Raw genomic sequence first — 15,537 nt, 5'->3', positions numbered from 1 at the left:
ATATCCCCAAACTCTAACCTAGAAAAGAAACAATGTGCAAAGTACATAGTATGTTAGATAATGATGAGAGCTATACAGAAAAATAAAGCAGGGGCCCTGGCGACCAGGGAGCTCCATTGGGGTGTTGCCCCAACACGCCATGGGGAGGGTTCAGTCTCAGGTCAGGGCACATACAAGAATCAACCAATAAATGCATAAATAAATGGAACAACAAATCAGCGCTTCTCTGTTTCTATCTTCTCCCTCTCTCTAAAATCAATAAGTAAAAACTGAAAAAAGAAACATATAGCAGGAAAGTAGGATGAGAGGTGATAGTGATGAGTTTATGATTTTTGGGAGTAAAAGGAAGCCTTTTTGAGAATGTGACATCTGAGTAAATATTGGCAGAAGGTGAGGAATGAGAGGTGTGGGGAGGCCCTTGGGATATAGAAACCTCAGAAGGCAAATTATCCAAATCTGTCAAATATCAGGAGTCACTTAAATAAAGGATCACTAGTAATTTGCTTTTGGCAAAACAAAAATCTGTTAAGAAACTTTCCCTCTAATTTTGACACTGCTAACAAATGTCTCTCACAAAAATGACTATGGTTCTTGGGGCAGGCTCTTCAACTCCATCGCTAAGTTCTCCGTCATGCGTCCTGGCACATGGAAGGCTCGCAGTGAGCATTAATTCTTCTCTTCTGCTTCCTTCCTCTTTCCCCACTTTCCTTCATCACCTCCAGGTAACCATGGCATTTGATGTTGTCTGACAGCCATCTCTTAGTGGTCATTGAATGAAATAAAGTATCATATACTATTTGACCCACTTTATACTTAATTTGTAAGTAGCCACTTACCTTAAGGACAGACTCAGTGACACCCCAGGAGAAGTCACAGGGGAACTGGCCCTTCATATCTGGTGTGGAGTCTTTTAAAGTAAAACCATTTTCTTGTATGATCTGTTTATAGTAATGTGCTGAAGACTTGGGCTTTCTTTCTTTTTGTTTACTCTTAAAATCCACATAAAATAATCCTCGGCGAATGGTGTAACCATCGCGCCATTCAAAGCCGTCCAGGAGAGACCAGGCTGTGTAACCAAACACTCGCATGTTATCAAACCTTATTGCTGCACAGAGAGAGGGAGAGAAAAAAAAAGCAGAAATGTCTGAAGGCCTTAACACACTAGGTCATGTTTCTGACTTCACTAACAACATGCCGGGGGGACAACATGTTGTGAAACCAACCTTTTGCCTCATTTATAGGCTCATTACATCAAATAGAAAATTCATGTTTATCTTTGAAAAGTGGCAGTTATTTTCATCCAGAACAGTCCTCCCCCAACAAACGAATGATACAGTTAAAGGAGTAAACTGAAAATATTCCTGAGACTTAGCATGCAAATCTGTGTCAGAAGGCATGGTAATTCCCAGAACTCTTGGGGACAAATGTCTGCTTATGACAGAGTTTCTCATTCCAAGTTTGGGTTGTTTCCCGTTTATGGACAAGCTGTCTTCTATGAAACTACCCTTCAGGGACTGAAAAGCCAGCTTGGAGAATTAACATAAGTGAATGTAAATATAAAGAAAAGAAAGTCGTGCAGAACTTACTGGGCTTAGGGGCAGGAGGTGGGAGGGTGCTGTTGGGCAAGTTTCTTGACTTTAGTTTCCTCATTTGTAAACAGAAAAGATCAGAAGATATGATCTCTCAGGGCCTTTCTAGTTTTATCACTCTGATTCAATAACTTTCAGGAATTGGGTAAAAATGAAATATGAAAATCAGTAATAGCAGTAAAAGTAACAGATACCCCAAATCAGTCAGGAACCATCTCTCTCTTTTTTTTTTTTAACTAAAAGCTTTCATTTCTTTCAGAGAAATGCCTCATTTCTGCATTTTGGGGGTTTTATCACTGATACCCTTTTCTTAAAAGGTAGACAGACAGTCCTGGCCAAGAGACTTCCGTTGGTGTCGGAAGGTGCTGAGGAGAGATGGGGAGTTAACGCCTGGGAGATGATTCCCCTTCCACCGAAGTGCATGGCACTTGCCACAGGCTCCCTGCTCTGGAGGCCCCCATGCACTGTGTGCGTGGCTGGGTGAGGTAAGGCTCCACGCTGCTGCCTCCTGCAGGTTGGGCAGCAGGGCCTTGCTCTGCCTGAAGGCTCCCCGAATGCTCTCTTCTGCAAAATCTTCTGCAAAAATCTTTTCCCCCAGGCTTGTAGCTTTGGAAGAGAGCTGCAGAGTTTTAGAAAGATCCACCGAGAGTTCCTTTATATGTGCGTGAAATGGAGCCCAGCTCTGCAGGGCAGAGCCATCGTAATTTGAGCTTGTCTCCTGCTCCATTATTTCAATCAGCCACCTGTAGATGTCACTACTTGAGTAATGGAAAAGGAATGAGGGGCTATGTAAGGATCAGGAAAATACCCAGGATCCATAGAAATGACGCAGCTTTGACATACGTGGCTCATTCTCTGTCATCAGACCTTTTTATCAGCAAGACGTGTCATAGAGTGAAGGAGCACAGTTTCAAGAAAGCCATCAGCATCTTAGACTAAAGCACTTCTGTTAAAAGACTTTGGACATATCTTCCTTAGCTTTATGTCCTTTTTGAAAGAATGAAACAGCATCTTGTTGCCAGTTAAGGATGTATCTACTGTCTACAATGATTTTATTCTCAAGCCTTCATTAAAAATGGACGTGCGAGTAACATTAAAACATTCTGTCACCGATGGACCAAAGGCCAGCAACAACAATAATCATATATTCAGAGGTGACTTTAGTGGGGATACCTCAAAAAATTAGAAATGGATCTGCCTTTTGACCCAGTGATCCCACTTCTGGGATTATATGTGAAGGAACCCAAAACACTAATTCAAAAGAACATAAGCACCCCTGTGTGCATTGCAGCATTATTTACAATCGCCAAGATATGGAAGCAGCCCAAGTGCCCATCAGCAGAGGAGTGGATAAAACAACTATGAGACATTTACACAATGGCTGTAAAAATGAAGAAAATTGTACCCTTTGCAACAGGATGAATGAACCTGGGGAACATCATGCTAAGTTAAATAAGCCAGTCAGAAAGACAAAAGCCATATGATTTTACTCATGTGGAAGGAAAATGGGGGCAGAGCCATAGACGGAGAGCAGGATGATGGCTGGTAAGGGAGAAGTCAGGAGGCGGAGAGACTGAGCAAAAAGGAAGAGGACTCATGGACATGGACAACAGTGTGGCGATTGCTGAGGGGAGCGGGGTATAAAGGCATGAAATGGTGACGGAAAAAAATACAATAAAGATTAGAAAAGAAACAAAGGTGACCTTAAATATCCTAGAGCGTGAATATTCAAAAAGTTTTTAAAAAATTGAGCTAATGTGCAACTGACCTTGAAGAACTTGGTTGAGGAAATTCTTCATCATGTAGATGGCTGTGGTATCCTCTGTTTCCACACGGCTGTCCGTGAACCAGCCATTCTCAGTAATCAAGACTCGGGGGTTGCCATACTCCAGCTTAATCCAGTTCAGCACTTCTCTTAAATTCAGTGACACATTTTGTCCCATTTTAGCCACGGTGTTCTGGGGCTTGAAATTGTTGGGCCCAAAGGAAAAGGCAAAGAAGTCAGCTGTGCCCTTCACCTCATTCTTCTCTGCTTCAGAGAAAAGGGGCAGAATGGAGAGCAACTGCTTTTTCATCAGCTCTGGGTAGTCGCCGTCCCCGTGGATAGGGTTGGCAAACCACCCGAGCACAGAAACCATGGACTGCTGGCACTTGAGTGTATCCATCATGTTTTCTGGCCTGTTGGGTTCAATCCAATGGGATCCCAATGTGATCGATAACCAACCCTTCTGATGTGGGCGGAAATTTGTGTTGTAGTTATGCCAAACTTTCGAATGAGCCTAAGGAGAAGAAAATATTATTAACCTTTTTTCGTCCTTCCAATGGCTCTGGCTTGGCAGGTAGGAGGTCTTTTCATGGACAAATGAGTGAATGCAGCATGGGGTGATGCAGGGAAAAGCTGCCTGGAAACCCCAATGACCTCAAACTCAGCTCTCTGTCCACTTCCCCTCAAGCATCTCCTACAGGATGGCCAAGAAGCAGGCAGAGAGCCCTAGTCCAAACTCCATCTCACTTCTCCCTGACCGCCTTCCCGAGCCCTCTCGGGAAGATACGCTGTGGATTATAGGATTTCTTCCTTTAGATAAAAAGACCCAGCAGTGATCTTTCATTGTTCTACAGAATCTCCTTTCGGCCCTAACTTAGAAGTCCAGGATAATGCAGGCTCTAAATTCTGTAAATGAATAATAATGGAGCCCACCTCCTAGTCTTGTGGTGAGGATTGAATGAAGTAATGTATGGAAAGGGCCTCAGAACAGTGCCTGGCACGGAGCACCCTCTACAGAAGCCTTAGCTATTCCTGCTGTTATTATATAAGTGTGGCAGGGAACCGCAAGTGTGGGCCTTGCGGTTGGCACACTTGGACTTGAAGTTCAGGTATTTCATGTGTGTCCTTAGATAAGTCACTTAACCTTCCTGAAATCTGTTAGTATCCTCAGAGATAAAATGAAGTTAAAAATAATGACAATATTCTTTGTAAAGTTGTTTTTAGATGTAGAGCTGATGTATATGTTAAATATGTAGCACAGAATAGCACACCTAGGAGCTCTAAAGATGGATGTTATTATTAATAGACTTCCCGGAGTTTACATTTCCAGCAGAGTTCTTGTAACAGAGCCTCACCATCCGCTTCCAGTCTGTTTAATAGGTACGAGTACTTACTCAATGCCTGTCTTGTCTGCCCTGAGAGGCTGAAATAAATGGAACAGGAACTTGCCCTAAGGAGCCAATAATCTTATAGGAAAGTAAGACTGAAATGTGTGAAAGAGAAACATATAAAATGACATAAAATAAGGCATTAAATGAAAAGATATTTAAAGCAAAACATCATGCTTCTGTGAAGGACCGTAAGCTCTATCGGAAGGAGGAACGAACATTAAGGACTCCAGTTACGGACTCTAGGCCAGTTAAATGCTCAAGTCCAGTCCTCTGTCCTCTGTCCTGGCCAGTCATAAAGTCACCTTTCATCTGAGTTCATCTCTCTTTCCCTCAGCATTTGACATGCTTGCCTCTTCCCCCCCCTCCCGATTTCTCCTCTATTTGGCTGTTTCTAAAACAAGTGTGCACACCCTCACCTTTAACCCACAAAGTCTGCTTGCAGTTTTGTTCATTAGCTTTTCTTTTGCTCATGAGAGACTTTTTTGATATTGGGTCGAATTATCTGAAAGTGCCTTTTTGTAGGTCAAGAACGATCAAATATGCACAATGGTTCAAACCTAATACACCCTGTGGACACCTGATGTGTTTTACAAATCCTGTCAGGGTGAGAAAACTACCTTTTTCTCACTACCTAAGGGGAGATGATTTCAACACTGGTGCCTCGTTGCTTTGTGCAGGAAGAGCTAACTGAAATCATTCCCTGGAAGATTTCCTGAAGCAGATGTCTTGAGGTAGTACCTCTGCCTACCTGAACTTACTTGGGTTTCATTGGAAGATTCTGGAACCGTTTAGCACCCAAATGTTCACAAGGAGCTTTAAGAATGCTCTCCTGTGAGAGCAGCCTTCCGGCTGTGGCCTCCTCCCCTGCCTCCAGCCTGAGGTTCTGGAAGGAATCACAGGGGAGCTGGGGACAGATTCCACCTTAAGTGGTCTCAGCTGCTCTTTCTGCATTTTTCTGGGCTGGGAATCACAAAGAACAGTCTTGAGAACTGCATTTTTTTTTCTGATTTGAAACAAAGCAGTCATGCATTACTAGAATTCTTTGCTTTATTCTAATCAGTCACTTCTTCATCCCTGGGTAGCCTCTGATCAGCATGTGTCTTCGGGGCCGTTGTGTCTTTCCGATGTGCAAACTGTAAAGCGCGGAACACATGTAAGCTCCTGAGCCAGAAACTAGCTGCCTTGGAAACATGATGCCATCAGACATTGAAGGGAGGGTGCGATGGAATCAGTATCGATGTATTAAACCAGTCCTAATAGGAAAAGGAGAGGGGGGAGGGGTTTCTTTAAAATAGATGTTCTATTGCATATTTTAGTGATTATATGAAAGACGACCTAAGGGGTGATAAAATCTTGGTTGCATCAGCATTTTAATGCAAAATAGAACAGCTTAGAAGACAGCAGATTTGTACCTTTGCAGTACATTTTCAAGCAAGTTTTCTGGATATATATGTATATAAAATGCATTGTCATGCCCCAAGGTGACCTTCATGTTCCACAGTGTCTCTTTAACCTTTGCTGCTATTTGCAGAGGCTATCAAGGTATCTAGGGTTATCTTTGCTCTGGGCTGAAGACAGCCTCTTCGTTCTCGGAGAGAATGTGGGGGAGGTTCTTTGTGCAGTGCTTATACTTATAACTTGATCCTGTTTGCCAAGTAACAGGGTAAAAAGTATTGCTTGGAGATACTGAGTTCGACAAAAATCTGAATGAAACAGATATCTATATGTGTCCCCTGGTCCGATGCTCAAAAAGGAGGTTTGGCGGGAAAACACAACGGGGTTGGTAGGGGAGAGCAACCTGGGCCTGGCAACCTTGCACAACAGTCATTCCGCGATTTTCCAAGGTTATCCTCTATCTGTACAAGGCCATCTACCTTTGGAATGATTGATTTAGGGGAGCTTCAACCTTTGTTCTTTAAATTCAGTAGCTTAAAGGGGAAGTCAGCAGCTTTTTCTTTTCTGAGTCAGCTCTGAGGGCCTCATGTCATTGAGAGGCAGCTGCTAGTCTAAGGTAGCAGTTCTCTTTGATGCCCCTGGAAATCCAGACTCAGATAAGTTCTATGGATGATAGGAGGCAAATAAGATAGCTGGCACAACTCTGGAAACAAAGATGAAGAGGGGGCGAGAGGTCAGGAAGACATGGCCGGGCCCTGGTGGGTGGGGGTGCTGTGGAGGCCCGGGTTGTTGGCAGACCTCACACATTGTGCTGTGTGTATTTGAGGAACCTCCAATCATTTGTCAAAAGTTAGATTTTCAAACCTGTGTGTAATTTTACTCACATTTTGACTGAACTATCGTCATGTGAACTACAAACTTGTTTATTGTTAAAGCTACTTAACAAAGTATGAAGTTACAGAATTCTAATTTCCATTATCATATGACTAAATTAAATGAATGCCTGAGTCAGAATCTAAACCTGGCAACACAAAAGGGAAAAGGTCTAGAATAAAGTTCATAATTAATTAAATGAAGCATCTGTGGGTTTCCCCAGATATTAGGAGAGAGTTTAGAAGAAATCAATATTAGCAAATTGGAGCTTTACTCAAGTTCAGGTTCTGTGCCCAGAGATAACATTTGCATGCCAATTTTGCAGAGGGTGGATAATATGTTAAGCTTCCTGTTATTACTCTGTTAGCAACAGCAACCCTGTTAGTAATTGTTTTCATGCAAAAGGACCATAACTCAGAGTATAACTGCAGCTAAAATAGCCTGGGTTGGTAACTTAAAGTCTTTCCTCAGGATTTAGGAATGAAGAGTTACAGACAGTCAACATAAAAGCCTCTCCGGAAATCCCAAATTATATAATTCTTACAGTAACAAAAATAAGGCCCCATTTTGGGGCCTGCAAGAAAGGCAGAGTTACCATGAACCTAAGGAAGCCGAAGCTGCAGGGACCCTGACTTGCCTGGTCCTTGTAAAAGGTTATAACTGGAGTGGGAGTCAGGTTGTGGGTGGAAGGATTGCGGGGTAAGTATTTCTGATAAATACCCTAAAGAGACCTCAGGGGGAAAAACCCTGAATCTCTAACACTACGGTAATTTGTTGTAAGATTTTTATCATCAAATAAATATTCACTTTTGTGCCAATTTTTGTGTTTATTATATATATAATTAAAAATAAACACACACACACTATATATGTATATGTATATATATATACATATATATATATATACACACATATATATATATATATATATATATATATATATATATATATATATGTGTGTGTGTGTGTAGAGAGGTCCTCCAGATTGTGTAAGTCTCAGGCCGAGGCCACATAGTTCCACGCCTGGCCTTTGAGCTTCTTGAGTGCAGGGACTCCATCTATTGTGTCCCCAGTTGTGCATCGGCAAAGAGCCTGGCCTATGATACTTGTGGAAAGAATGCCCACTATGAGCCAGCTAGTAGTATGTTGGTCCCCTGACAAACATTTTGGATAATACAGCCTGTAAGGCATATTTTATTTTTCTCATTTTAGAAAAGAAACTGAAGTTTCCACAGGCTGCATAGTGGTAGAGCTAGGACTTGAACCCAGACTTCCCTGATCACTTTACTAACCCATCTTTCTTTTTGTATGTCCCAATTCTAAATTTTGAAGCTGTTGGGGCAAAGGCCACTGGACATGAATCACAACATACTGCTTTAAAATTATATTTTCTTTCTGCTGAGCCTGGTTATTAAAAGAACTAAACAGTCCTAGAATGAAGGTACCATATCCCTCTCTTGCATTCTGAGAGGGAAATCACGTATACTCAGAATTCAGGATCACCTAGAGAGGTCCTGGAAGACCTACCAGCAAATTGAGAGTGTTCAGAAGACCATGTCATTGTCCAAGTGCCTAGCACAGCATGTAACATTTGTGGGTAATCCTCTGTCCCAATATTGGCATTGGATTCTGTCTTCACCGGTGTTAGAGGCTCTATGGATTCCTGACGCACCACTTCTACACTTGACTATCTTGACTGAGGGTGGTGACCTTCACACCATTGTCAATGTTAGGCGGAGAGGGCTGGGATGCTGTGTTTGCATAGTGTCTAACACTATGCAACATTATTAATCGATCCTTAATGATGAATGACTTCCATGATCAAATATAACAGAACAGTGATGAAATTATAAAACTGTAGAATATTCATAATATAAATTGTAAGAAGAACTGCTGTGTATTAGTGCCAAATGTGCCTGGCACCGTTCTAAGTGCTTCCATGTACTATCTCATTTAATCCAAGGTTTAAATTTCTCGAGGTAGGTACTATTATCATTCCCCCTTTAAAGGAGATGAAACCAAGGGGTGGACAGTAACGTCCAGTTTCATGAGCTAAGTCAAGCCCAGGCTGCATTGCTCCAAGTTCTGTGCTTGTGCCTGTTAATCAGAGGTAGAGGATGGACCTTAGAGGTCATTTGGTCCAACTAAAATTTTTTTCTATTATAAATGAAGTAGCTGACACCCAAGAAATAAATGGCTTGCTCAAAGTCTCAGTTAGTGGCAAAGCCAGAATTAGAACTAAGTACTTCAGCCATCTAGTTCACTCTCGTGTCATCATGAAAATTCAATGATATGCCTTTGAAACACAGGTTTAACCCCTTAGACCCAACGGTGACTGAACAGGCTGTGAAAATGCAAAGGGTATATAACAGCCGTGGCCCCAAAACAAGGGCCAGGGGGCCGAGAACTCCGTGCATCAGTGTTGGGTGCCAGGAACACGCCGCGGGAGGAAGCGGCCTGCAGCACCGCCTCGGCGCGCGACCGAGTAGGGTGTCCGTCCGCACGGCCTTCTGTTCTGTTTGACTTTTCTCCCTTTCCGGAGTCATACACATCACCAAAGCCAGATTAGAGAAATCGTTTTTCTTTAAGTTCCTTCAACCCGCAGCTATCATTTTATCCTCTTCTTTACTCTGCATTCATTTACATTGATTATTTCCCTAAATTCAAGTCCACAGGCACTTATTTAACAAATACAATGCACTACGGTAGACACCGAGAAAAAAGATGAACAAAATAGCTCCTGCCATATGACCGCTAGACTCTAATAGGAGAGAGAAGTACAGAAATAAGTAGAATAAAAACAGTGCACTTTTATGTTTCAATTAATTAGAGATGGTAACCAAAACTGAATGTTATGACTCAAATTTTGTAAAAAAAATTTGTATATATGTGTCTATAAATACATAGAAAACTATTTGGATATTGAACAAGCAGCGAGCAGTTGTTACTTCTGGGGCATGGGGTTAGGGGGTAAGAATTAAAGAGGAGACTTTATTTTTATCTTTATGTATTGTTTGAATGTTTTGGGGTAAACATGCATTATTTTTAAAAACGTATTTTTATTTTTTTAGTTTAAAAATGTCAAGAGAATTAATTGGTTGAAACAGAGTTTCTATCAGTGAATTTAATTGCTCTCTGTTTTCACCTCTTCAGTTTCTCCAAGGTTCCAAAAATCTCAAAGGGAAAAACAGCAACTTAAAAAAAGTTGTTATTCTGGATTCCATTATATATTAAAGAACGTTTGTCTATTCTGTAACAGTATGTTGATATTTAACGGTAAAAGGAGGAGATATACAAGGCATATGTGATTAACATGAAAGAAGAACTGATAATAGTAAACCACAGCCCTTTATTTAAGACTCAGTCACATAATCTCTGGTCAAGATATGATGCTATAAAGAACCAACCAAAGGGTTCCCCCCAAATACTGGTTTTTACCAGCCTCAAGGCCCCCCAAAACATTTTTAGGAAGCTCTACTGAATTACCCAAGAACCACTTTAATTAGTTCTGTGCTGCACTCATTATTGGTTAGTAAGTTAAATGGTTCTGATCTATTCTTAGCAACAGAATTGTTGTTAATGTTCAATAGTTTTAATTATACCATTTTCTTTTAACACAGACTATTTTCTAGTGTTGAGTTTTCTCAGTAAGCCTTTTTATATTCAATTAAGTGTCTTATTTTATACTATAAACTAATGTAAAGTTTCCCTCATTTCATAGGTTCATCATATCTACTACTGCTTCCATTACTTAACAATATTTTCTGATATCCAGTTGGGCCTAATTTTCCATGTATGAGAGTGTTCATATCAAATCAAGCTGTTTAAACATGATCACAATGTTATTCTCTGAACATTTATAATTATATTTATTTAAACTCTTGTTAATCATTCACTGAAGTATAACTTTTTCTACTTAATGATTAGAAAAAGTAAATATTGCTCTCTTGAAGGTTTTAGATACCAATTGTCATCTACAAATTGGTTTTTTACATGACTCTTATATCTAACAATGGTATTCCGGTTGTAGAAACTGTCTTTGGCAGTTCTTATCTGCAAGCAGTTTTTATCTTTTATTCAAATTTGAGTAGAAACATCTATAAGTATGCTAGTTTTAACTTGTTGGATCATTATTTTCTATATTTTGTTACAGATGTTTAGGTCCCAATGGAGATGAGTTGGGCTATCATATACATACTATGCATTAGCTAATTAAATGAATAATTGTGTTAACATTTACTTAAACTGTAGATGGTATTGCCAAGGGCACCCATATATGATGGAGCATCACTTTAATGGAAAACTGAAGTTTTGAGCAAATAAAAATTAAAGTCACAGGACAAAAGAAAAGCCTCATGGTTAATGTATGAGTCAAGGATAAATTGTTCATTGATTCTTGTGGACAATTAAAACATGTAGATAAATTATTTTGGTCTCTAACTAGCCAAAGAGAAGTCAAATGTCTGCTGAGTCAATAGCAACACAAGTGGCTGCCCTGGGTTTCAAGCTGTAAACTGTTCTCCTCCATTGAAGCTGGGTAGCTGACTCATGCCATGAAACCTTGCTGGCTTGGATTGAGGTGGACAGGATGTGAATTTTGGCTCTGCCGCTTACTATGGAGTTAAGAAACATGTGTACATCTGTGCAACGCCAGGCAAATTTCTCTGGGCTTCAGTTTCATCAACTGTAAAATGACTATAAGAATACTTACCTGGTAGTAAGAAAACAAAGTTTTCCAAAGAGGTGGGAAAATAGGGAAGAAATAAACATCCCAGTCTCAGGAACAAGTTGGTAAGGCCCTGACCTAGATTAGTGTTTCCCAACATTTCTTGTCCTGAAAGCCTATTTCACAGTATTAAATAATCCCTTGAACCCCCGAGGAATTTAAAAAATTATTTCATCATCTGTGTGTACTATACAAAAAGGTGTTGACATATTTATTTATATAGTCTATTTTATTATTAAAGATTATAAAGTTTATTTAAAATATTCAGAAAATAAATTATGAATATTTAAAATACTCACAATATACAAACATAAATATTGGCATTTTCCCACGTAATAAACACTGTTACATTATTTACATTATTTAAATTGCCTAAGAAAAAACATTTTATGAGACATTTTTAAATGATACCCTGTGTTTGGTTTTAGGACAAAAAGTATAGTAAAATGTAGGGTAAAATTTATCCATTCTATGGTGTTTTCCAAGTCTGGTATATCTACCTCTTTTTAACATTAAATTTAACAAAAATAAACAATTTTAATTTTAAATAGTATATATTTATTTTAAGGGTATTAGAAAATACCAGTCTCTCATGCATAGTAAGATATGAAGTTTCCTTTCAAAACAAACATTTTACAGGAAAATGTCTTAATAAATAATAGTACATGTGGTACTTGGCTATGCAAACAAAGAAAGCCAGCAAAAAAACCCAACATGGAGTGATGCACAAAAGACTGAACTTGTGAAAAAATGTTACAGCATCAAAAATGGATAATAATGGTTTCTATAACATTTTGCTTGAATCTTTAAATTTTGCTTTTAAAAAAATTAGGAGCTTTCAAAAAGTAAGTTTAGTGTTTTGCTCATAAATAACTGTGTATGTAAGAGAAACGGTTTGGGTCAGCACTTTCAAGTATTTCACAAGTAACACAAAGCCAGTAGGGACAGCCTTTGTTTCCAATATGTGAAAAGTCAAATTAGATATAATCATCAACATTATTTTCTCATTTAATATTTCTTCAAGCACTGTTTCTTCTCCAAAACCGTTCTGATAATACTATAATTTAATTTTGAGTTTGTGTGCAACTTACAGATCTGGTGACAATTTTGAGGAAATTTTATAAATTATCATTTTTTATGTCCCTCATATTGGTTATATTTCAATGTCCTTGCTCTTTATGCTTCATGCCCCTAACCGCTTAGTCAGTGGTTTTCAAGGGAGGGAAAGGAGAGGACTTTTGCACTCCCCTGCGGGGGACATTTGGCAATGTCTGGAGACATTTTTGGTTGTCATAGCGCTGGGGACATGGGTACGACTGGAATCTAGTGGGTATAGTCTGCTAAAAATCCTACAATGCACAAGACAGCCCACTGCAACACAAAATTACCTGGCTCAAAATGTCAATAGTGCCAAGGCTGAGAAATCCTGATACTGTGTAAACAGTATATGTCTATGAAACATAATAATTTAGAACCATGAAATCAAGACTGCCATGGAAGCTGGCAGTATTTAGTGGAGCAATAAATGAGTGAGCTACCATCTCATGAAGAAACTCATCTTCCCCAACCTCTATGCATGTTTACTCAGAAGCTCTCAACTTTTCCATTTTTAGTGGGGAAGAAATCTACAAATTTAAATTATTATTCATACTGATCTAAAAAAATAAAAACACACAAAGACTGCCTTTGCTAATGTGAAACCCCGGGGCTCTGCTGATCTGAGGGATGAGAGCATAGGTCAAATGGTTTGAAATTTTCAAAGCAGCTTGGGAGAGAGAAGCCTTTCCTCTACAAAGGAGAATGATGCCAACCTATAGGGAAAAATGTTCCGGAAAGACCGAGATAAAGGGCTTCTTAGAGTGTGCTGGTTACTGGGTCCATGCATTCCTGAGATTTGGTTTCCGAACCAGGAAATTGCCCACTTTTGCTTAAGCCAACTTGAACTAGACTTCTGTCACTTGCAACCAAAAGAGTCCACATTAATACACCACTGGATTAATAGAGGCAATTCAGAAATTAGTGATAATGAAATGAAATAGGAATTTTGAACTCGAGAGTGGATCTTTGATTACAGGTTTAAGATAGAGACCCTAAGCCACTCATTCAACAAACATTTATACCTAGCATGTATCTAATATTCTGTGCAAGGTGCTGGAAACATAAAGACAAATAAAAAATAGCTTCTTCTTTCAAAGAACTCGCAGCCTAGTTGAGGAGACAGAAAAGTACCATACAGGGTGCTGCGCACATCTTATTACATGAGCCTTCAGGAGGGACCCTAACCCTAAAAGATCAAGAATAACTTAGAGGTGGCAGCTGCTTAAATTGAGGCTTGAAGGACATCATATCAGCAAAGCAGGGAGTAAGAAAGGCATTCTAGCTGAATAGAGCATTAGTGGAGGCTGCGTGGAGGGGAGTAGCAAGGTAAATCAAGACACGGATAGCAGGGCGTTAGAGTGGAGCGGGAGGTGCAAGGGGTGGGTGTTAGCGGTGGGGGTGGGAGAGGGGCCAGGAAGAAGCCTGGAATGGAGGCTGGATTTGTGTCTTGAAGATCTTGATGGAAAGTTGGGACTTTATCCCCAAAACTTTGGGGAATCACTAACAGATCTTATGCAGGGGAGTGACATGATGCATGAAGTACCATTATGTAAAATGGGCATCATAATAGACCTGGCAATATTGTTGCCAAAATTATAGATAATCCTTAAAGCTATGATTGCTGTGCTTAAAGATGGTCACGTCAATCACTGCATGCTCTTTCTGTTCTGAGTATTGTTAAGAAGTCAGAGCGGAGCATCCATTAGTTGGTGTGGTTATGACAAATTTTTACCTGAGGCTTAGACTTGCTTTAAGGTAATCGCCAGGTTGGAAATCAAGTGAAATCTAAATTCCAGGTCAGCCTTGTGACTGTCTAGACAATTCAGGTGCTCTCCCAACCAAGACATTTCAGACTGAGGTGGAGTTTTCAAGATCATCTTGGAGTTTAAAAGACCCTGTAGCCACCATGCAATCCTTTCAATAGCTGAGGATGGGGGAATAAAGTGGTCTATAACAATCTATGACTTTAGTTTTATATAAATGTTCTGGGACTAAAAACTAATCCTACAGTAATGCTTCTTCTGGGTCACGAAGTGTTATAAGAAGGAAGAAACACTTCATCGCAACATAAAATGTTTAATTAATCTTCTCTGTGTTCAAGGAAGGGCAGAGAGGGGACAAGTGGGAAAGACAAGTTCACCTCAGGCTACCAAACCAGTGCCAGGTTTCTCTCTGGTGCTCTGAGGTCTTGGACTGTGCAGTGTATTTCACTTTCTGACTGATCTCAAGGGACCCCTTACCCTCCTTATTTAGGTTAGTAATGTAGAAATTTTCAAGAGATGGAAGAAATTACTTGGAAAACACAATAATTTTTCCAAGTAATTATTGTGTTTTTAATTACACAGTAATTAAAAATTACTGCATCCACTGACAGACCTTGAACAATCTGATGTTGTTCTTTTGGTTTGCACTAGGATGTGACCAAAAAAAGTCTCTATGATTTCTGTCTGTCTTTTTGGGGAATACATTTGCAGGGGGAAAAATGTAATCTTTCAGTTTAAAACAATGAAATTTATCTCACTATCAGAGTGTTAATTTTGTGTTATGGGCATCATTTATCTCAAATTGGAGAGGAATGAAAATATAATATTTTATATGCTAAGTTTGGAAGCAATATCTATTGTTAGTTACAACTCTTTCCTGTGTGTTTTTAACCAGATAACCAGTTTTTAAGGCTTTAAATTAACCATTTATACATAT

At 39.6% G+C, this 15,537-nt stretch overlaps 1 protein-coding gene and 1 pseudogene across 1 annotated transcript in view; one reads left to right on the top strand and one right to left on the bottom strand.

Annotated features, from left to right (window-relative positions):
• Positions 1-15,537, bottom strand: part of KLB (klotho beta) — a 30,871-nt gene that overhangs the window by 12,683 nt on the left and 2,651 nt on the right. The window contains exons 2-3 of the mRNA XM_054582055.1: positions 3,358-3,868; positions 837-1,105 (exon numbers count right to left, since the gene is read on the bottom strand). Coding sequence (XP_054438030.1) covers positions 837-1,105; positions 3,358-3,868 — 780 coding nt within the window. The remainder of the gene's footprint in view (positions 1-836; positions 1,106-3,357; positions 3,869-15,537) is intronic.
• Positions 15,196-15,307, top strand: LOC129077745 (uncharacterized; annotated as a pseudogene).

Source organism: Pteronotus mesoamericanus, unplaced genomic scaffold (genome assembly GCF_021234165.1).
Source record: "Pteronotus mesoamericanus isolate MK-2021 breed Mesoamerican mustached bat unplaced genomic scaffold, CSHL_Meso_final contig_68, whole genome shotgun sequence".
Taxonomy (NCBI): domain Eukaryota; kingdom Metazoa; phylum Chordata; class Mammalia; order Chiroptera; family Mormoopidae; genus Pteronotus; species Pteronotus mesoamericanus.
The sequence above is the reverse complement of the archived record's forward strand: the minus strand, read 5'-3'. Positions and strand labels throughout refer to the sequence as shown.